Genomic DNA, 18,822 nt, shown 5'->3' with positions numbered 1-18,822 from the left:
GGCCATGTTTTCCGTCCAATTGATGACCTGTACTCGGGCCGCATAGATTAACCAAAGGCATGGATAGCATCGTGGTATTTCCACCTCGAACCCCGGAACTCGTCTTTTCGCGCCTTGCTCTCACAACTGTTTTTTGCAGTGATTGATCATGGCCAACGATATCGAGAACACCACGAGTGTCGAGCACGTCGCTCAACACGAAGAGAAGAAGAACATCAATGCCGCCGAAATCGAGCGGGTCATGACTCCCGATGACCTGAAGAAAGATCACCAAGACTATGGCCGTATCGATGTGCGCGAACAACACCATTAAAGATCCGCACACCACTGACATCCTTTGAACAGGCCGAAGTCGCAAAATACGCCAACGCAACCCGCATAGAAATCACTCCCGCCGAAGACAAACGCCTAAAACGCATGATCGACAAACGCGTCCTCACAATCATGGTCTTCACCTACTTCCTCCAAGCCCTAGACAAAGGCACCCTATCTTTCACCTCAATCATGGGCCTCCAAACCGACCTCCACCTAGTCGGCCAACAATTCTCCTGGCTAACAACATGCATCTACATCGCAATCCTCATCGTCGAATACCCAATAAACCGTCTCATCCAAGTCCTCCCCATCGCAAAATTTCTCGGAACGTGCGTGATAATCTGGTCAGCGGTCCTCGCGTGCCATGCTGCGGCACACAATTTCACGGGAATGGTCGCGTTGAGAACGCTTCTGGGCACGTTCGAAGCGGTGTGTCAACCGACGTTCTTGATCATGAGTTCCATGTGGTATAAACGTGAGGAACAAGCGCTCATGGTCTCGTTCTGGTACGCGATGAACGGAATGCAACAAATCGTCGGCGGTCTCTTGGCCTACTGTTTCAGTCTGATTCATTCCGGACCCATCAAATCTTGGCAAGCCATCTTCATCACGTACGGATGTTTCTCTGCGCTCTGGGGCGTCTTCGTGATTTGGTATTTACCGGATTCTCCCATGCGCGCCACGTGTTTTTCCGAAGACGATAAACATCTGATGGTGGAACGCGTGCGAGCGAATCAGACGGGTCTGCAAAATAAGAAGTTCCGGAAAGAGCAAATGTGGGAAGCTTTTACCGATTTGCAGTGTTGGTGCTATTGCCTCATACAATTCTGCACGACTCTACCTACAGGCGGTCTGGGAGCTTTCGCGAATATCATCATCAAAGGGTTTGGGTTCACGACGCTGCAAACGCAACTTCTCGCCATGGTCTTGGGAGCGTATATCATCATCATCTTATTCTCCTCCGCATGGCTGGTCAAGAAAACGCAACAGAATATTTTGATCATGGCGGTTTACTGTCTGCCGAGTTTTGCGGGCACGATTGTGTTGATGACGGTGGAGAATACGAGTACTGCGACGGAAGCGGGACTTTTGATCAGTTATTATGTCGTGTTGAGTTTTTGGGCGGCGCAAGGTTTGGGGATGAGTATGTTGAGTCGGAATGTTGCGGGTCAGACGAAGAAGTCTGTGGCTGTGACTATGAATTTTGTCGCGTGGGCTACGGGGAATGCTATTGGTGAGTTGATAGGGGAGAAAAGGGAGATGTTGAGGATGATTTCTTTGGCTAATGTTTGTTGTGTTTAGGTCCTCAAGTGTTCTTGAAGTGGAATGCTCCGAGATACTTTATTGCCTTCTCGACGCATTTGGGATGTTACACTTTGCTTATCTTGACTCTGATCGTTTTGCGGTGGACGCTGAGCAAGCGCAATTCTCAACGGAACGAAGCTGCTGCTGCGGGTGTGCATGAGGCTTCGGATGATGCTATGGTGCATGCTTTTGAGGACATGACGGACAAGGAGAATCCCAACTTCCGGTACATGATCTAGATGATACACTATGAAGCCCAAGGGAAGCAGAATTGACAGATATACTCTACCTCGATCCGTCACAAGATCCTGCTATATCACTGCATCGAGTACCTTCTATACCTTACTTTATTTGACTTGAGATGTTGAGCCTGAATGCATGTACGTTACGACATCTCGCGACCTGATCAAGCCAACTATTTCACCTCCAACCTCAAAGCATCATACTGCACATACACACTCTCCGCCAACAACGCACTGTCATCACCTGTAGCATTCCGCGGCAAACTCAACAGAAATTCATTCCTCCCAACTCTGAGCTTCGACACGTGAAAAACGAATTTATGCGATAAGTGATAGCAGCTCACGGCAGATCTCACTGCACAGGAGCTGCTTTGGTAATACCTGTACAGAATGTCAGCGAATATGAACATCATTCGATGTGGAATTTTTTGATATTTACGGTATGATCCAAGGCTCCAAATGATGACCATTGACAGAGACAGTGTATGGAAGATTTGAGTACCGTTGACTCGAATTAAAGATGTCAGTATTTCCCGCGGCGGTCCTGGCTGCTGCGAGTTGGATGGTGAAAGTCGCGGTAGTCTTGTCGGAAAGGTCTTGGGATGAGGCATCAAACAGAATCTTCCAGTTGTTCACGATTCCATTCTCATGATATGGCTCTGTGCGGATGGAATTCCCGTAGCCACCGAAGACGGACCAATGAACATAATTTAGATCTTTGGCGATACTATCGTTTCCAACGTGAAAGGAGACGCCATGTGGGAAGTCTTTGACGAAGTCGTACACGGCGAAGTAGATTCTTCTTTCGGCTAGGTGTTGAGGATGTGTTGGATCGGGATGTTCGCCGTGCAAGTACTCTCCCGAACTCCAATCTGGTGTTCCAATTCTCCAGAGCTCTGTTCCTGCGCTTTCTGACTGCCAGATTGCTGAAGTTTTGGTGGTATGTCCAGCTTTTACGATGATATTATCATGTATAAACTGACCGAAAATGCCGCTTCCGTAGATGGTAAGACGATATGTACCAGATTTGACCCTGTCTATGGTTACTGATCCATCCTGATTGATGTCGGCCCAGTATTGATGTGCCGTGGTATCGAAGACGTTGTCCTGGATCTCAATCCCCGCAGCACTCAGAATGGCAACCGCATTTTGCGCTTTCTTTGGTAGAGTAAGGTGACCTGACCAGGTCCCGCGGCCTGAGGATGGAATGTAGCCTTCTACGTGTGGCGCGATGCTATCGTAGAAGTCTGACCATTTTCCAGCATTCGCGTATACTTTTTCAGCATCACTTCTCAGTTGCTGTAACGACTCTCCGTTACTTCCGTGATTGAAGTAGTAGAAACCGGGCCCAAAAGTCCTTTCAAAACCGTTCGTGATGTTCGGAGTCTGATCGCCATGGTGATTTGACACAATGTAATCGTAGACATAACCGTCGACTGTAAGGTCACTGTGCGTAGGGCCACCGAAATATGTATCCTTGTTCGCCATGACAAACCATGCACCGAATGTGTCACTAGCAGCAGATGGAGTTGAAGTCAACCCATGAACTGTATGATGTCTCCAAGAGTCCGAGAATGTGTACTTGGTATAGTAAGATGATGTTGATTCCACGTATGGGTCAGAAGCATTGGGAATCAACCAGGTGGCATCTTGTACCATTGCTTGCCCGTGCGGTGCTGTGGTATTGAGAGCTGGAGCAGCAGGATTATAATTCGGCAAGGGTGAATACACGTCGGCAGTAGTAGATAAATGGCTCCATAATTTCGTATTGTGTCTGAACAATGTTCTCAATTCTTGCAGGTTGCGAAGGAAAGGCGTTGTTAAATTATGATATGTGAGACGAGTGAATGTATGCAATCCAGTTTCTTCGCCTCTCAGGAAGAAGTATTGTTGAAATGTTTGGTTGGTGGGTGCATAAATCTCGAATTGTATGACCCCAATCCATGGCGTATTGGTGGTATCTATGCCCGAGAGGAGAGTGTAGTGGGTATTGTTTTGTGAACGAAAGGGAGTGTAGGCGCCGGAAGGAGTACAGTAACAATCGAGATATGGGCCCACACCTGTTGAGCCGTTCTTGGTGCCGAGCAGATTTTGATTGTCAAGAGTGAGAATGTCGATCAGGCCAGTGGTCTTGTCTAGAGAGACATTCAGCCGTGAGTTACCAAACGTTATCCTATGTGTTGCTTCGTGAGAATTCAGTTTCGCAAGCGCTGGGCCAGCAAGTATCGTCAAGAGAGAGGTACATGTGGTCAGCCGCATGATCGATCTTGCCAAGCAGCCAGTGGTTGAAATGGTACCCGAACGTGAAATGGAGACCCCAGTTGGGGAGAGGCTGGAGTACATGGCGGGCCCATGATTGTATACATACTCATGAAGCATGCTACAGGGTGCAAACAGCCTCCGTCAATCGACCAGTATATGATTCTGCCGGTTGGTCTCCAATTGCGCAGACACGGCGGGGTTGTTTGACCCGACGGTGTGACCTTCACATTCACTCTGACCTTTTCGAAGAAACAACCGAATTATTTGTTGTTGCGAACACCCCTGTGCAAAGACTGTGAGCTATCGTCGTGAATAGAGCCTTCCAAACAAATTTCCGATCTTGAGATGGAGCTTCTGGCCTCCAGATTTGGTATCAGGGGTTCGTCCGTTGGTCAAGACTCAAGAGGTCCCAGGTCCCCAGCCCCCAGCTCTCCCGGGTCATAAAGTTATTGGAAATTTGGGACCATCACCACGCACATTTCTGCTAGATCCCTTCCCTCAGCGGTACGCTGAATGGCTGCCGTGGCCGTAACTTACTGACCAAGTTCGGAATCAGATACTTTGGATCTTGCCCTTGAAGCTTTTTCGCTTGCTGGTGACAATAATTCTCCTTCAGTTACGGCTGTGGGGTGCTCGGCGTAGCTGACCCCGGGGTATGAAATGAAATGTCTTGGCTTCGAACAGCAACTCGTTCGCGCATCCGAAGTCATCTCCCTGATAACTTATGATACAGAGCCGCATCCATCTCTCCAGTGGGACTCCCGGGTAAGAGATCCTCGCGCCTTTGATCTCGCCATGCCATCGCAGCCGTCGTCGCGCACATGCTGCGGGTGGGGGCCTTGTTTCCTGGGCGGTCTGTAGGGGGACTGAAAAGAAACAGGTCGATGCCTAAGGGCTGCAGAGATAACAATATCAATTTTGCGCTGTCAAGCACGGGTATCTCCAAAGTCAACGCCAGCAGCTATGCAGATCCCATTCCATGCTCGTATCCCCTCGATATCATATACACGTAGCGCACCACCTCCTAACAATGCAAAAGATCATCTATTCATCCCTACACCATGGGAAGCCTGCACATGATTGCCCATCACCTCTCACGCTTCTCAATCTTCATAACCTCCCTGAGCAACCATACTGGCCAGTACAATCAAATACACCAAGAACACGGCTCCAATAATCCAGAAGGAGAATGCAGCCAACCAGCTCTGACATATGCTGTTCTGCTCTAGCCATGCCAGGGTGTTGATGCTGAGATCTTTGGAGGGATTGTCGAAGACGAATTGTTGACACTTAGAATTGATGTCTCCGGCAGGTCCGAAGAGTTGGATGGCAGTCTCGATCAGTCCTGTTATGTACAGAACGAGAAGGATGAAGGAGCCGATAATAAGGATGCCGGGAAGCAGGCGTCGTTGGATGATCAGGAGGAGCATGAGAATGATAAATGCGATAGTAAGGGCTCCGACTGTGATGCCGAATGGCATGATCCTAGGAGTCATTGTCAGCTTTTATGGTCTGCATTTATCCTGTTGATGCGCTGTTACTCACCATGGTATGCCCAACTTCCCTAAATGCGTCTGAACAACAACGAAACTTGAGAACACACCCACCAGCACCCCTCCCGCTGCCAGCATGATTATGATCCATACATTCAACTGCCAGTCGGGCCAATAGTATGATTGCCGCACAATGACCCTCTCCCGGGTCATACTACTTCTCGCCATACTGGAGTATGAGGCCAGGGTTCCCGGGCCTCGACGTGTAATTTTGGAACTCGTTTTGAAGGCTTAAAGAATGCTTTGGGTGTGGTTCGGGTGCCGGCCGGCGATTGGAGTGATGGCAGTGTTTCGTCGCGTCGTTCGCAATGCGCCGGCGCAAATTTCGCGAGTGTCGTGTAGAGCTGTATTGCCGGGTGATGCGAGCGTGTCGATGCTGTATATATGCGGTGCCGTTCAGGCTCGTCTGCGTTGGGCGAGAATCATGCAGAGAGTAACGCGGCGGTCAATGAGCGCGTTACACGCTTCGTGAGGTGGGGTACGCGGCGTGAATTATTGGCGACGGCGACGGCGAGCTCTATTCGAGCATACAGCAGAAATGATATTCTAGCTGATTGTTGCAAATTGGTAGAGGCGTAAGAGGAGTCGCTCAGCGAAGGCGCGAGCGGTGGGCATTTCTGGACTCTGACGTATCCTTGCCATGTGTGTGAATTGACGTGGTTGGAGATGGCTGGAGCACAAGGTTTGCGGTATACGTCCGTGCCCGAGACTTCGGCTTCATCTTTCATCTCTGCACTTCTTGCTTCTTGAGCACGCCGCAAACAATGACACCAGCAGACGTGTCCATAATTATCTGCAATTGAACGAGGCGCAAGGAGGGATGTATATTTCGAGTGTCCGGATTCTGCGAGGAAGACTTTGACGAAAAAAGAAACCGAGGCTTTGTAGGGGGAGTTCGGGGAGAGATTAGAGGCTGGAGGAGTGGAGTTTGAGGAGGTTGTGAGGAGATGGAAGGAGAATTTTGGCAAGGAGAAGAAGGGCAAAATTGGTGGTGATATGCCTGGGATGGGGGTTTCGGAGGATGCTGGGAATTTTGTTTGTGGGTTGTTGTATTATGCTATTTTGGCCGAAGTGAAGAAGAGGGGGGACGGGGAGGGGGTTAAAGCTGTGTTTTTGCATGTGCCGCCTTTGAGGACGGAGGAGGAGTTGAAGGTTGGTGAGAAGGTGGTTGAGGCGTTGATTCAGGCCATGGCAGAGGGCTGTGAGGTGTGATAGAGACCGCTTCACGATTCGTTCTGGTTTCTGTGGAGCTTGTCTTCACGAGTTGTCTCATATTTCTCGCATCTACGTCGATCCAACGAAGGTGTCTGCTACTTTGTTCAAGTCTAGTCCGCTTCAGTCCATGAGCTCTTTCAGCTTTGCCACTACCTCTGCGGAGCATTGCCCAGCTGGATCACCAATGCAAGCCAATGTCTCCAGAAATTTATCCTCCAGCCCGCCGAGCCCAAAGAGGCGTCGTGCCGCGCGTGAGTTGCGGATTAAGGGCGCAAAAACCTTTGAATTTGCTGCATGCGGAGCTGCGTTGAGCATCACGAGAAACATGGGATTCCATTCCAGTCTCTCGAGATTCGTGAAGCCGTGAGCGGCCAGTATGCTACACTTTAGGTCTGCCTTATTGATTGCGTCCATGATGTAGACGTAGCGAACGTATGGAATTGCCCTGGGAATCAGGCGCTGGAACTCGAGGACTTCAGAACCCCTGAAAGCAAAGCAAATGCTTCCATATAGGATCGGCAACGCTTCTTCGCAGACTTGGTGGCATGTGCGGAGTAGTTGAGGTTGGAGCTGAGGACGGGCTGACCAATTCAAAATTTCCTCCCATCTCATATCCCATCTTGACCTATGCATCCTCTGTCCCTCAAGTCTCACGTGAAATGTCGCGATATTTGGGTCCTCAATCAGGCATTGGGCGTAGATGATGTTTCGCAGTTCTGGCGGTAGATCGAGAAAGCCGGCACGTCTCCTCTGGGTATTCACGTGCGTTTGCGCTTCGCGGTATGTACCGCTGTTGAAGCGGTAAAGGGTGCTGATGGCGCTGAATTTTAGTTGCTGCTCAGCCATGGCCTGCCTTACAACACAGCTTTAGCATATTTTGATGGATGCGCTAACCGATGGGGGTGCTGACCTTCTATCTCGCCTTGCAGCCTGCGTCGGATGGAGGAAGCCCAAGTTCTGGCAAGATTACTGCGTGGTAAGAGATGCTATATGCGAGCTGTATGTTGAAGTTGACTGGGAATGAAGCGCACGTCAAAGAATAGATATCTGTGTCGAGAAGCGAGCGTCAAGAAGGTTGTCGTCTTGGTGATGCGCCGGCCCTAGTTTCGCGGCTGCCGTGGTCAAAGGAGGTAGGTAGGCATTCAGGAAGTCTCATGGGACCAAGAGCTCCTCTCGCGCCTGCTCCAGCACAATTTGAGCTCCTTGCTGACATGGAATTGTCGTGCTCGGATTCACGAACTCGCCATTTCCAGAAGTTTGGGCCGAAGGTCTGCAGAGCAGCTCCGTCCAGAAGAGGTTCTGGCTCCACTTGCCGGAAGCATTTGGCTGCTCTTGAGCTCCTCCACGCTCCGCTTGTCACTCGCATAACGTAGACTCAGCAAGCCATGAAGCTCTTCTACGATGCAGAGCCCCTAGATGTTGTAGAATGAGTCAAAATTTGCCCTCATATAATTTCAGCTTGGCACTTTGTTCAGAACTGCGAAGAACAGTGGTCCCCAGTTGCCGCCACTAGAATGGTCGGGCAGCACAATCCAGCCATGCTTGCTCTTCTCGGCCCAGTCTCGGATCAGTTGTGCTTCCAACACTTCGTCTCCGCGACCTTCGTTGAAGCCTACCTTCACGCTCCACTTGGCACCCTTCTTCCGTTCCTTCTCTACTTGCGACAGCATCTTCTCAATGACACCGTCATTCTCAGTTGGCTCGATGGAGCAAGTGGCATACATGACCGTACCACCAAGCCTGACTGCTTTTAGGCCAGCCATGAGCAACTTCAACTGAGTCTCAGCAAGTCGCTTCGAAGAGCCAGGACGCCAGTTCACCATCTCATCGGCGAGTCTGCCACCAGCTTTGGCTTTGATATGAGCTTGAATGATATGCCGCTCGGATGAGCATGGAGCGTCAACGAGCACCTTATCGTAGCCTACCGTGCCTGAAGGAGTGTGAACACGAAGCTCGTACTCTGCTTTCGAGTTCGTGCCATCCACGCGGAGAGCGGTGACATTCCGACCATCGAAGAGAGTTCTCGGTAAGTATCCATGAAGGTTGGCGGCCAGCCGTCGTTGTCTCGGCCCATCTGCTTCGTTCGAATGTAAACTTCCAATCTTCAGCGGACGCTGCTGCACGACTCTCTGTTTGGCTGGGCTGTCGTCGGCATGCAGGTGTTGCCAGATCTTCTGGGAAAGTGCTATAGACTTGCCTCCGGGAGCAGCGCAAAGGTCCAGAACATTGTCGCCATGTTGAACGTTGAGCAAGTGGGCCACAAGCAGAGAGGCAGCATCCAAATTCCAGTGCGTCTGAAGGTGGTCTCGTGAAGGATGCGGAGCTGGGAAAGGCTCACTGGAAGGGACTGCCGTCGGCGAGTCTGCAGTCACCTTTGTGTACTTTACGAAGCAGTTTCGTGAGAGGTCTTGATCGTCTTTGATCGACTCAATTGGAGGCAAAGGGAGTGGTCTGAGCTCGACGTCCGCACTGCTCACAGCCTGCTTGGCAATTTCAAGCGATGCATATCGATTCAGCATGCAGGAGTATCGCGTCGGCTTCTGCAGCGCCGGCAGCAGCGAATTTTGCCATCGTTCCTCGCCCCATATCCCCGCATAGTGTCTACTGAAAGAGTCTTCCGAGCTTGTGGCCGCCCTTCGCTGTGTTTTGGTCATCTCGAAACGCGTGCAGAGAAGGAAGTTTGTATAGAGGGAAAAGGACGATCTTGGCCTGAGGCAAGAACTTTCCGACAGCTCCTTCCTTTCCCGCCTTGGCAAGAAAAGTCCGCAGCAGCTTTGACAATTTCACGCCGAGCTTTCCACGACGATTGCGACGAGCAGCACATTCCTGCAACAAGCGATTACTGTATGGACTGCTCCTAGTGCAGAGCTATCATACACCTGCAATCACCCATTGCGCAGAGAGCACATTGTGGGATCAAAAATTGCTCAGAGGAGAGGAATTTGAAGGCGGGACAAGCTCAAAATGTCGTTCCGCGGTGGACGAGGCGGCGGTGATAGAGGAGGTCGCGGAGGCTTTGGTGACAGAGGCGGACGTGGAGGCTTCAGAGGTGGTCGTGGCGGATTCCAGCAATCATATGGCCCACCTGACCAAGTCTACGGTATATGCGACAAGATCTGGGATTTATGGCATACCACTAACACACTTTCAGAAATGGGCACATTCATGCATGCTACCGAAGGCGAGATGGTATGCGAATCCATCAACATTAAGATTCCATACTTCAACGCACCCATATTCCTCGAGAACAAGACGCAAATCGGAAAAGTCGACGAGATCCTCGGACCACTGAACCAAGTCTACTTCACAATCAAGCCACAGGATGGTATCCAGGCAACATCATTCAAGAACGGCGACAAATTCTACATCGGCGGCGACAAGCTGTTGCCGCTTGAGAAATTCTTGCCAAAGCCAAAGCCTCCGCCAGGCGCACCGAAGGTGAAAAAGCCAAGAGGCGCTGGAGGAGCAGGAAGAGGTGGACGTGGGGCCCCGCGAGGCAGAGGAGGCTTCACTCCGCGAGGCCGAGGAGGTGATCGTGGTGGCCGTGGTGGTGGCCGAGGCGGAGGCCGTGGTTTCTCTGGGAGCGGTGGCTTCAGTAGAGGAGGCAGCAGGGGCACACCAAGAGGTCGCGGTAGAGGATACTAGATCATGACAGAGCATTGGCGAAGGCGTTGGGTATGGCGTTAAGAGCGGAGTTTTCGGCGTCCAAAGCTCGAGATGAGTTTACTCGTGCCGATGCCCGTTTGGCTGGAGTGGCTACGGCTGCACGAATTGAAAATATCATGATAGGAAGGAGGCATGTTCCTGCCGCTGTTTCAAGTATCGAAAAGACTTGTACATTGTTGACAGAATTACCTCCTGCTTCGTTGCCTACCTCTTTGCTGACCACGTGTAGAGCGATTTTGCCGGTTGCCTGAGTTAGGTGAAAGAATGAATCGTTCAGAACAGAATCTGGACTTTTCGACAGCGCAAGAGAACGGCTTCGAGCGCTGCCACCGACGGTTTCGAGACCGAGCAAGGGCAAAGAAATGGATACGACCAAGATGCTGCAAGACAGAGCTTGAACGTCTCTCGGCAACAGTGCTCACAAATCCCAAAGGGTACGCGCAGTTGCGAATCATTCCCGGAGCATTCCCGAGCTTCTGCATACATGTATTCACTACCGGACAGGAGTTTTGTGCATCATCACGACCCCATTGCATGGCTCCGAACAGTCCAGCAAAACCAAGGAAGGAGACCCGAGTAGAAGACATCACAAACACATCGACTAGATCCACACCGACTCCGCAGCCCAAAGCGACGAAATGTCCTGCAACACAAAGCAAAGTCCATTCCCCTTCCTCTCCCTTCCCCCCGAACTCCGCGACCAAATCTACACAGCCCTTCTCAGCGCCCAACACTCCATCGACATCTTCCGCTACCAGAAACGCTTCACCTGCACCAAATCATCCGACTCCAATGACGAGAATCCTGAAGGCGTGCACATCCCAGTCTCAATCTTACGCATATGTAAACAAATCCACGCCGAAGCCACGCCAGTCCTCTACAGCAGCAATAAGTTCGTCTTCACGTTTCCGAGCGTCTTGACTGGATTTTTGGAAGGGACGAGGGCTGCGAGATGGATGATGGATGTTGCGATTAATTATCCTGGTAATCGAGTTGAGATACTGGGATCTTTGAAGGTGTTGGAAATGGGTGTGGTGAGATTGGAGAGGTTGGAGTTGGGAGGAGCGATTGGGAATTGTTTACTGCTGAGGAGATTACGGCGGAGTTGGTGGAGTTGGTGAGGAAGATGGGAGAGGTCAATGGGGATATGAATGTTGAGAAGACTTTGAGCAGGGCGGTGTTTGTGTCGGATGCTGGCGATCATACTCGAGCTTTGAGCCAGCTTGCGGAGAGGCATAGGATGGCTTATGAGGAGGAGGTGAAGAAGTTGTTGAGAGGAGAGTTGGAGGACAAGGACTGACTTCCATCGCTCAGTGCGACTTTTTGTTGCCAGGTTCACCGGCTTCACTCCTCATCAGTTCGCACAGCATTGCAGTATTCAGGAAGACGGATGAGGACCATCACAAGCATGATGGACCGCGAGCAAAAGCACGACATTAGTATGGGTTTCCCATCACTCGCGTGGCTGCATATCAGAGTTAGCTTCAGCAAGCACTTCCTTTACAATAACAAAGACTACCGATCATAGTCACAATGGGTAACACTCTATCCACTCCACGGAACTCGACTGTCCAGACCGAAAAGGCCCCCGTAGGCTTCTTCGACCTCTCCCCAGAACTCCGCAATAAAATCTACCGTCACGCCCTAGTCCTTCCCGAATCGATCCAGCTCGACCGAGCATACGACAACGAGAAAGGCACCCTCTTCGTCATTGACGACTACCAAGCAAAACAGCTATCCCTCCCACTCCTCCGCACATGCAGACAGATGCACCAAGAAGCGACCTCGATCTTCTACGGCGAAAACATCTTCCAATTCCACCATGCTTCCTGGATGACCATCTTCCTTCCAAAGCAGATCAAGCACTCCATCCAACACCTCCGATATGTTGAGATCATCAATCTCAACGACGACTTGCGGACGATTACTCGATATCTCAGTCCTGCGAAGAACTTGATCACTCTGGCGCTGCCGTACGATATGGTTGAAGATCTGTTTCTTGTTGAAGAAGATGATGAAGAGGACGAGGAGATCGAGATCGATCTTGATGACAGCGAGGAGGACGATGATAGGGAAATCGACCTTGATCAGGAATCCTTGACACCCATCGCTTTCCACATCGCGGAGCAACTCGAACCCTTCGCGCAAGCACTTTTCGAGACCCAGAAAGACGACCTGAAAGTTCTGAGCGTCTTCAAATTCCGCTATTGGGACTTGCTGAGTACTTCGTTGTACCAGACACAGCCTGCTCTGGCGCTTCAAGCTGCGGTTAGGGAATGCTTGCAAAGCATGCTCTCCGAAAACGATGACGGTCCAGCTTGTTGTACGGAAGTCTGAGCAGGAGAGTTTGAGAGCAGCACGTCAAGCATTGGGACTTTCGAGTAAAAATTGGAGATTTGAGCAGTGGCTCAACATGCATATGGGAAACAAAAGCGAGTTGTGAATTCGGTGAAGATGTAGCTTGGTTGAGGTTGATGAAATTTCAGGTAGGAAATACTCTACTATCATTAAAAGCGAGTACATCTGTAGCTTCAAATCGGTATTGGAGTTCTGTGCCAAAGTGATGGAATCCATCAACAACTTCAACATACTGCTTTCAGACCACGAGAGACAAAATTTGCCATCAGCACAGCCGATGTCCTTCACGGGTCAAGCACACACAGTCTCAGACGGTAGACTCATATTCTAAATTTGACTGGATCGTCCTTGAGCAATTACCATCACTACTCGCCACAGAAAATAAGAGTTACTTCGCTTCAGGCGTCACCATCAACCTGAACTAGGAGGAAATTTCCATTAAAAAACATCACATAGTGTATCTGCTAAATCATCACCTCACCCTACATGCATCCATCCATTCCACTAAAACCCCATTCCCTACCCTTCCACCCCCCTACCCACAAGCCTCCCCACCCGCATGCTCATGATACCTCACACACATCCCCCTCCCCATCCAGGGCTTACACCCACTAACATCATTCGGCAAATTCCATCCCTCACCACTATGCCGTCTCAAACACTCTCCACAAAACGCCTTCTCACACCCACAACACTTATCCCCACTAACGCCGGGCTTGAGAACCTCCTTACAACCCTCACACGCCTTACTCGTACTCCAAGACCTTGGCCTCCACGCCACAAGACTATGCCTCTCAATAGCTTCAGGGCCAGGCCTCTTCAATTTCACAACGAGTTCCCTTAAAAACCTCGGGTGCCAGTCATCTTTATGCGTTTCGAGGAGTTTATCGGTTTTTTTGTAGGCGAAGAGGTCGAGGATTAAGGTGCGGAGGGGGGAGGTGTCGCGGATGGTGTCGTAGAGAATCCAGGTGTCGCTGGGGGTGGGGACGGAGTTTGTGGATTCTGAGAGGCGGGCGATGGTGCTGAGGATGTGGTTGCTGAGGGGGGTGGTGAGGAGACGGTCGGAGAGGGCGTAGAGGTCGAGGAGGAGAAAGTATTTCGGGGAGCCGGCAGAGTTGCGGAGGTCGCCGTCGAGATGGGATTCGAAGTGGGAGGCGGGAGATGAGATTTGGGAGCCGGCGGGGAAGGTATGGGGATGGCCACGAGTGTAGACGCCGCGATTCATTGGGTCGATGGAAGAGGGTTGCGTGGTCAGGGTACCGGTGTAGAGCCATTGGAGAAACCATTCGAAGCTTTCGGGTTTCTCTTCGGGCAGGCGGACGACTTGTTCCATTCCTTCGGCGAATGTGCTGTTGAGTGCTGCGGCGAAGAATGGGCTAGCGCTGGTGAGGAGTTCTTTGTGGACGAGGTATTGGGTGTGTGGGCGGCTTTTGTTCCCTGTCTCTCCTACGATGACGGTCGCGACACCGGAGAAGTTTCGGAATGCGGTTCTGAGAAGAGGTCGGTCTGGTGAGCGACCTGGTCTTGGGGATCTTCTTGGCGGGGCGGTGACATCTTGGTCACCTTGCCGTGTGGACATGGATGTGTCGCTGGGTGCTGGGGACGGTATCTCGATGGCAGGCACGCCGATGTGGTGTACCGTCGTCGACATCGGCGGGCCGAAGATGTTTGGAGGTGTCACTGGCTGAGCAGGTAGAGCGCGAAACCAGACTGGTGTCTCGATGGGATCCAGGATGGCGGTGGATGTGTTGACGACGGTATATGATGAAGGCGAACGCCGTGATATCGCGCAAGATTCTTTCTTTGTCTTCTTCACGATGTCGGTTCCATCTGCTGATCAGGAGCAATAGCTTCGGAGCGGTGGTGAATAGCTGGGAAATATGCCCGAACACCAGTGAATGATGGATCTGAATGTCAGCACGAGGAAGAAGAATGGCAATGGAAGTGTATAGATGGATGGCTCGGTACAGTAGTAGCGACAAACCCGCAACCAGGATATCTGCCAAACCATTTTCGATGCATCTCGTTCTCAAACTGCATGTCTTTCTTTGTCGCATTCGGCCAAACACCAGTTCGATGCACACGCAGCCTTCCGCTTCCGGAACACAATGTCTGCGATTAAACATACGTTCTAATCTGCAAGAAAGGCAACGCTGCATAGTCGCGGCGTAAAATAACCGACACAGCGTTTGCTGAAAATTTGATGCATGGTCAGAGTCATACTTGTATTCATTGATGGGTGTCACGAAACAGCTTATTTGCCTGGTGCAATAGGCAGCAAGCAAGCCTCGGCGTCCTCTGGAATGCACATTGCGCATCTCCAAATCTTCCATTCCTCACGATCTCAGATACGCTTGGCGTTTTGCGAACGCCGATCCAATGCCTGTCCTGCTCCTCTGCGACTCCAAAACACCAATGCGAAGATCAATACACCGAGAAATCGCTTTTTCGCTATCCCATCCTTGCTCAAGTGTGATTAAAGAATGTGCTTTCCTTATCTCTGGGGTTCGAAGTCACCTCGCCTAGGGTAGTCATGTAAGCACTGTCCGATGGCAGGAGTTGAAGACCAGAAACCTAAGAGGAAAAAGGGAATATTGGAAAAGCCAGCCGTAATCGTATAGTACAGTTCTCCTCGTACACTCCAGATCGGATTCATCCGCACTTCTATCGTGGCATGATAGAGTTAGAATTCTTACTTGACTCACCCAGTCTCGAGTACAGCATGTAGAGAGCCATTTGATTGCATTCTTGGGTTCCAGTAATGGTGACGAGTCGCTCGTTGTTGTTGTCTTGTGGTTCGTTGATTTTGATGACACTGCCAGAAAGTTGTCTGATCTCGTTAATTTTCGCTCCTCCCTTGCCAATGATCGCGCCGACCATGTCGTTAGGAATGAAGATCTGTTGGGTGATGGGCTGGCCGGGAACCATACCCTGGACCGGCTGCTGAGGCGGCCCTGCGTGGGCTTGCGATGGTGCGGCATGACCATATGGCTGAGGTTGTTGAGGACCAGCGCCCACGTATGGAGCGCGAGGCGAAGCAGCACCGTAATGCATCGGCTGCTGAGGATGCTGCTGTGGTGGCTGGCCGTGCATGTATGGCTGTCCGTAAGGATTGGCCGGAGTTCGTGGTGGTCCATTGCTGTGCTTGCGGAAGTTATCCGGATGACCCATTTGACCGCCAGTGTTCTGAGGCACGTATGGAACTACCTGCATGCCGCCTGGGACGACACCTTGTGGGCCTCCATGACGGCCGGCATAGTTGGAGGCTGCTGGACCACCAAAGCGATCAGTCAACTGCTCAACGAGGGTGCTGCCAACGTAGTAAGTAGCGATGTGTACAGCGTCTGCAACACCAAGGACGACAAGAGAGCGCTCGGTGGACAGAGGAAGGCAGGATTCGGAAGCATTGAGTCGGGCACCAGACGCTTCTTGGATCTCGCGAATGCGAACGCCCTGCTTGCCGATGATGGAGCCAATAAGGATGTGCGGGATCAGAAGGCGAAGTGGGTATGTCTTGGACTGTGGTGTGGAGGCTTGCTCGAGAGGCTCTTGATTGAGGGTGCGAATGATGAGACCAAATGCTTTGGCAACAGCATCCACGTGACCACTGACCGTAAGAATGCGCTCAACTGCACCGCGTGTGTACTCGCTCACAGTGCACTTTGCTCCGGCCAGGCGGCGGATCTGGGTGACGTTCTCACCGCCCTTGCCGATGACGGTGGCAGCTTCCGCACTAGAGATGATGGCACGAACATGGAGCCAGTTGGACTCGTCTTGCTGATGATAGGGCATAGGAGCTGGTGCAGAGGCTCGGCTGTCCGATTGTCCATTGGCAGAAGGGGCGGGGTTGGGAGGCAGTGCATTGGGCGCTGGCGATTCTGTCGGAAGGCGGTTGCCAGGCGCATCAGGAACAACAGTGTCACCTTGCTTGTCGGCGTCATCGGCCTCTTGCTTCGCAATGACCGGTTCGGTTTCTTCTTCTGGCTTCGTCTCGGTCACTTCAGCTTCGGCGGGCGCAGGAGCCTCTGTCGGGAGAGCCGGTTCGGTGGGTTGCTCTGCCGGGATGCCATCTTCTTGGAGCACCTTGTCGAGTGCTGGGCGCTTTGCCTCGGGCTGGTCGGTGGGTGCAGAAGGGGAGGATGGCTCCTCGAGCGGGCGCTTCACCGAGGCGACCGGAGTCTCGTGTGGCGTCTCGGCCATGGCTATGAGAGGCAGAGTGTGGAAAGAGGCTCGGGATGTGCGGGTATATTGCTCTTGAATTCTCGCGCTGTCTGTCTGGCTTATCTACACGGGATGTGCGGTGTGTGGATGCAGGCGTCGGAAGCAAGTGATGGATGGTGGTGATGGTGTAGTGCGTCGTGCTGTGTCGAGGGCGAGGGCGAGGGCGAGGGCGTGAGACGGAAGTGCGCGGACTGGAAAGCGATCGCAAGGAGGAGTTGAGGCAGCAGTGGTGGTGATTTGGTAGAGAGTGGTGGTGGGTGATGAGAACAGATTGAGGGTCGCTCAAGGAAAAATCACCCAGATGATGCAGATGTCCAGCTCTTCAGGTGCTTGCCCGATACTCAGCCTTAGGTTGATGCTCCGAAGTGCGTCTGGCGTGTCGTCGCGCGTGGTACGTATGATTCAGGCGGAAGGCGAAAGGGACGCGCAGGGTGTCAATGGAGTGCCGCGAAGAAGTTGGCAGCGGGATCAAACGAAGGAACGAACCTCAAACACGGCGAAAGCTACTAGCCCGCTAGAATACCCGCTTTCCCGCTCCCGCTTCCCGCTTCGCTGCCAAAAGTCATCACACCCGAGTCACGCAACACGCCCGGCAGACGGCGGCAGTTGGAGATGAGACGTGGTACATATGGTGTCCACTGTCCATGTTTGCAATGCTTTTTATGCGTTGATAGTACACTCACTCCGCACACACAGAGATGGAACCGGGTTGTCGGTATGTCTTCAAGTTGCTGCTGCCATCAATTATGCCACCAAGGCTGCCGGACGAGATCCGTGCAACGTCAGCCTTTCACGCTCGTGTCACGTCCTGCTTAACACGCGCTATAAACAATTTCAGCGTCGTTCGACTGACTCCCTCTCAGACGCTGGTGTATGCCAGTTCGGAGAGAACAGCAGAAGCGTCCACGGTGCAGTCCGCGCCAGAGACGACCGCCTCCTTAAATAACTGCTGAGCATTGTCCAGCAGTCAACTGAAAGCGAGCACGTGTTCGCACTTCTGTACTCTATGTACACTCTATCCTCCCATCAACCTCTCAACCCACGGAATCTCCGCCCTCCTCTTCTCCGCCCCCCTGAACCAAATCGCACCAACCTCAACAGCATAAGCCCAAACCACAACCCTCTGCACCCATCCACCCTGCCTCTTCCCCCAAATCACCTTCTCCGCCAAACATCCAACACCCTGCAAGACAAACACCGCCCAAAGTCCCACCCCAACACTCCAAGCAAACTCCTCCTTGACCAAACTCGTAGCACACCAACCATGCCATATCCCACTTAATCCGAAAGCCGCCAGCACACCTGCAGCTCGACCAACCTCTCTATTCCCAGATATACTGTATGCCACTCTCTGCGCAGGAAAATACCCCAACCCCAACAGAAAAGGCTGAGCACCCTGATGCCATCTCACGCCCCAGAATTCTGACAAAGTCCGTGCAGCGAAAGGGTAGTGAAACAGTTTTCCCGATTGGCAATTACTTCCATGAAAGATCCAATGCAAGCCTTCTAAACCGAGTTGTATAACCACTAACCCACTTAGCACTTTGAATTCCGCTATTTGCGGAAGAAGGAGAGTCAACGGTATTGCAAGTACAGGGCCGTATTCCCATAACCAAGAACCTCTTTCTCGCCGAAGAGATGTTCCGGTTTTTACAGCGACATCGAAAGCCGCATATCGCGTCGAA

General features: G+C 51.8%; 10 protein-coding genes across 10 annotated transcripts; 4 read left to right on the top strand and 6 right to left on the bottom strand.

Annotated features, from left to right (window-relative positions):
• Positions 1-148: 148 nt before the first annotated feature.
• Positions 149-1,859, top strand: MYCFIDRAFT_33418 (uncharacterized protein; the record flags this gene model as incomplete). Its single annotated transcript, XM_007933035.1, has 3 exons — positions 149-292; positions 346-1,549; positions 1,618-1,859. The coding sequence occupies 3 exons, from the start codon at positions 149-151 to the stop codon at positions 1,857-1,859; spliced, it is 1,590 nt and encodes a 529-aa protein (XP_007931226.1).
• Positions 1,860-2,035: 176 nt separating this feature from the next.
• MYCFIDRAFT_33776 (polysaccharide lyase family 4 protein) lies at positions 2,036-4,121 on the bottom strand (the record flags this gene model as incomplete). The annotated part of the gene is made up of 2 exons (XM_007933056.1): positions 2,036-2,228; positions 2,302-4,121. 2 exons carry the CDS (start codon positions 4,119-4,121, stop codon positions 2,036-2,038), a joined length of 2,013 nt encoding a protein of 670 aa, XP_007931247.1.
• A 118-nt stretch (positions 4,122-4,239) lies between these two features.
• MYCFIDRAFT_179378 (uncharacterized protein) lies at positions 4,240-5,016 on the top strand (the record flags this gene model as incomplete). Its single annotated transcript, XM_007933469.1, has 6 exons — positions 4,240-4,249; positions 4,278-4,419; positions 4,443-4,646; positions 4,670-4,739; positions 4,767-4,954; positions 4,986-5,016. The coding sequence occupies 6 exons, from the start codon at positions 4,240-4,242 to the stop codon at positions 5,014-5,016; spliced, it is 645 nt and encodes a 214-aa protein (XP_007931660.1).
• Positions 5,017-5,227: 211 nt separating this feature from the next.
• MYCFIDRAFT_33894 (uncharacterized protein) lies at positions 5,228-5,830 on the bottom strand (the record flags this gene model as incomplete). The annotated part of the gene is made up of 2 exons (XM_007933065.1): positions 5,228-5,609; positions 5,670-5,830. The coding sequence occupies 2 exons, from the start codon at positions 5,828-5,830 to the stop codon at positions 5,228-5,230; spliced, it is 543 nt and encodes a 180-aa protein (XP_007931256.1).
• A 1,182-nt stretch (positions 5,831-7,012) lies between these two features.
• MYCFIDRAFT_79165 (uncharacterized protein) lies at positions 7,013-7,738 on the bottom strand (the record flags this gene model as incomplete). Its single annotated transcript, XM_007933468.1, has 1 exon — positions 7,013-7,738. One exon carries the CDS (start codon positions 7,736-7,738, stop codon positions 7,013-7,015), a length of 726 nt encoding a protein of 241 aa, XP_007931659.1.
• Positions 7,739-8,346: 608 nt separating this feature from the next.
• MYCFIDRAFT_145032 (uncharacterized protein) lies at positions 8,347-9,546 on the bottom strand (the record flags this gene model as incomplete). Its single annotated transcript, XM_007933467.1, has 2 exons — positions 8,347-8,483; positions 8,529-9,546. 2 exons carry the CDS (start codon positions 9,544-9,546, stop codon positions 8,347-8,349), a joined length of 1,155 nt encoding a protein of 384 aa, XP_007931658.1.
• A 310-nt stretch (positions 9,547-9,856) lies between these two features.
• MYCFIDRAFT_79163 (uncharacterized protein) lies at positions 9,857-10,537 on the top strand (the record flags this gene model as incomplete). The annotated part of the gene is made up of 2 exons (XM_007933466.1): positions 9,857-9,992; positions 10,044-10,537. 2 exons carry the CDS (start codon positions 9,857-9,859, stop codon positions 10,535-10,537), a joined length of 630 nt encoding a protein of 209 aa, XP_007931657.1.
• Positions 10,538-11,196: 659 nt separating this feature from the next.
• On the top strand, positions 11,197-12,895 carry MYCFIDRAFT_200295 (uncharacterized protein; the record flags this gene model as incomplete). The annotated part of the gene is made up of 3 exons (XM_007933465.1): positions 11,197-11,675; positions 11,873-11,997; positions 12,087-12,895. 3 exons carry the CDS (start codon positions 11,197-11,199, stop codon positions 12,893-12,895), a joined length of 1,413 nt encoding a protein of 470 aa, XP_007931656.1.
• An 877-nt stretch (positions 12,896-13,772) lies between these two features.
• Positions 13,773-14,333, bottom strand: MYCFIDRAFT_101810 (uncharacterized protein; the record flags this gene model as incomplete). The annotated part of the gene is made up of 1 exon (XM_007933464.1): positions 13,773-14,333. A coding segment is annotated over one exon (561 nt), but the record flags the coding sequence as incomplete, so codon positions are not given.
• A 1,247-nt stretch (positions 14,334-15,580) lies between these two features.
• MYCFIDRAFT_63821 (uncharacterized protein) lies at positions 15,581-17,116 on the bottom strand (the record flags this gene model as incomplete). The annotated part of the gene is made up of 2 exons (XM_007933145.1): positions 15,581-16,906; positions 17,000-17,116. 2 exons carry the CDS (start codon positions 17,114-17,116, stop codon positions 15,581-15,583), a joined length of 1,443 nt encoding a protein of 480 aa, XP_007931336.1.
• Between the last annotated feature and the right edge of the window lie 1,706 nt (positions 17,117-18,822).

This window comes from Pseudocercospora fijiensis (assembly GCF_000340215.1).
Source record: "Pseudocercospora fijiensis CIRAD86 unplaced genomic scaffold MYCFIscaffold_10, whole genome shotgun sequence".
Classification (NCBI taxonomy): domain Eukaryota; kingdom Fungi; phylum Ascomycota; class Dothideomycetes; order Mycosphaerellales; family Mycosphaerellaceae; genus Pseudocercospora; species Pseudocercospora fijiensis.
Note: the sequence above shows the minus strand (reverse complement) of the source record. Positions and strands in the feature narration are given on the sequence as shown.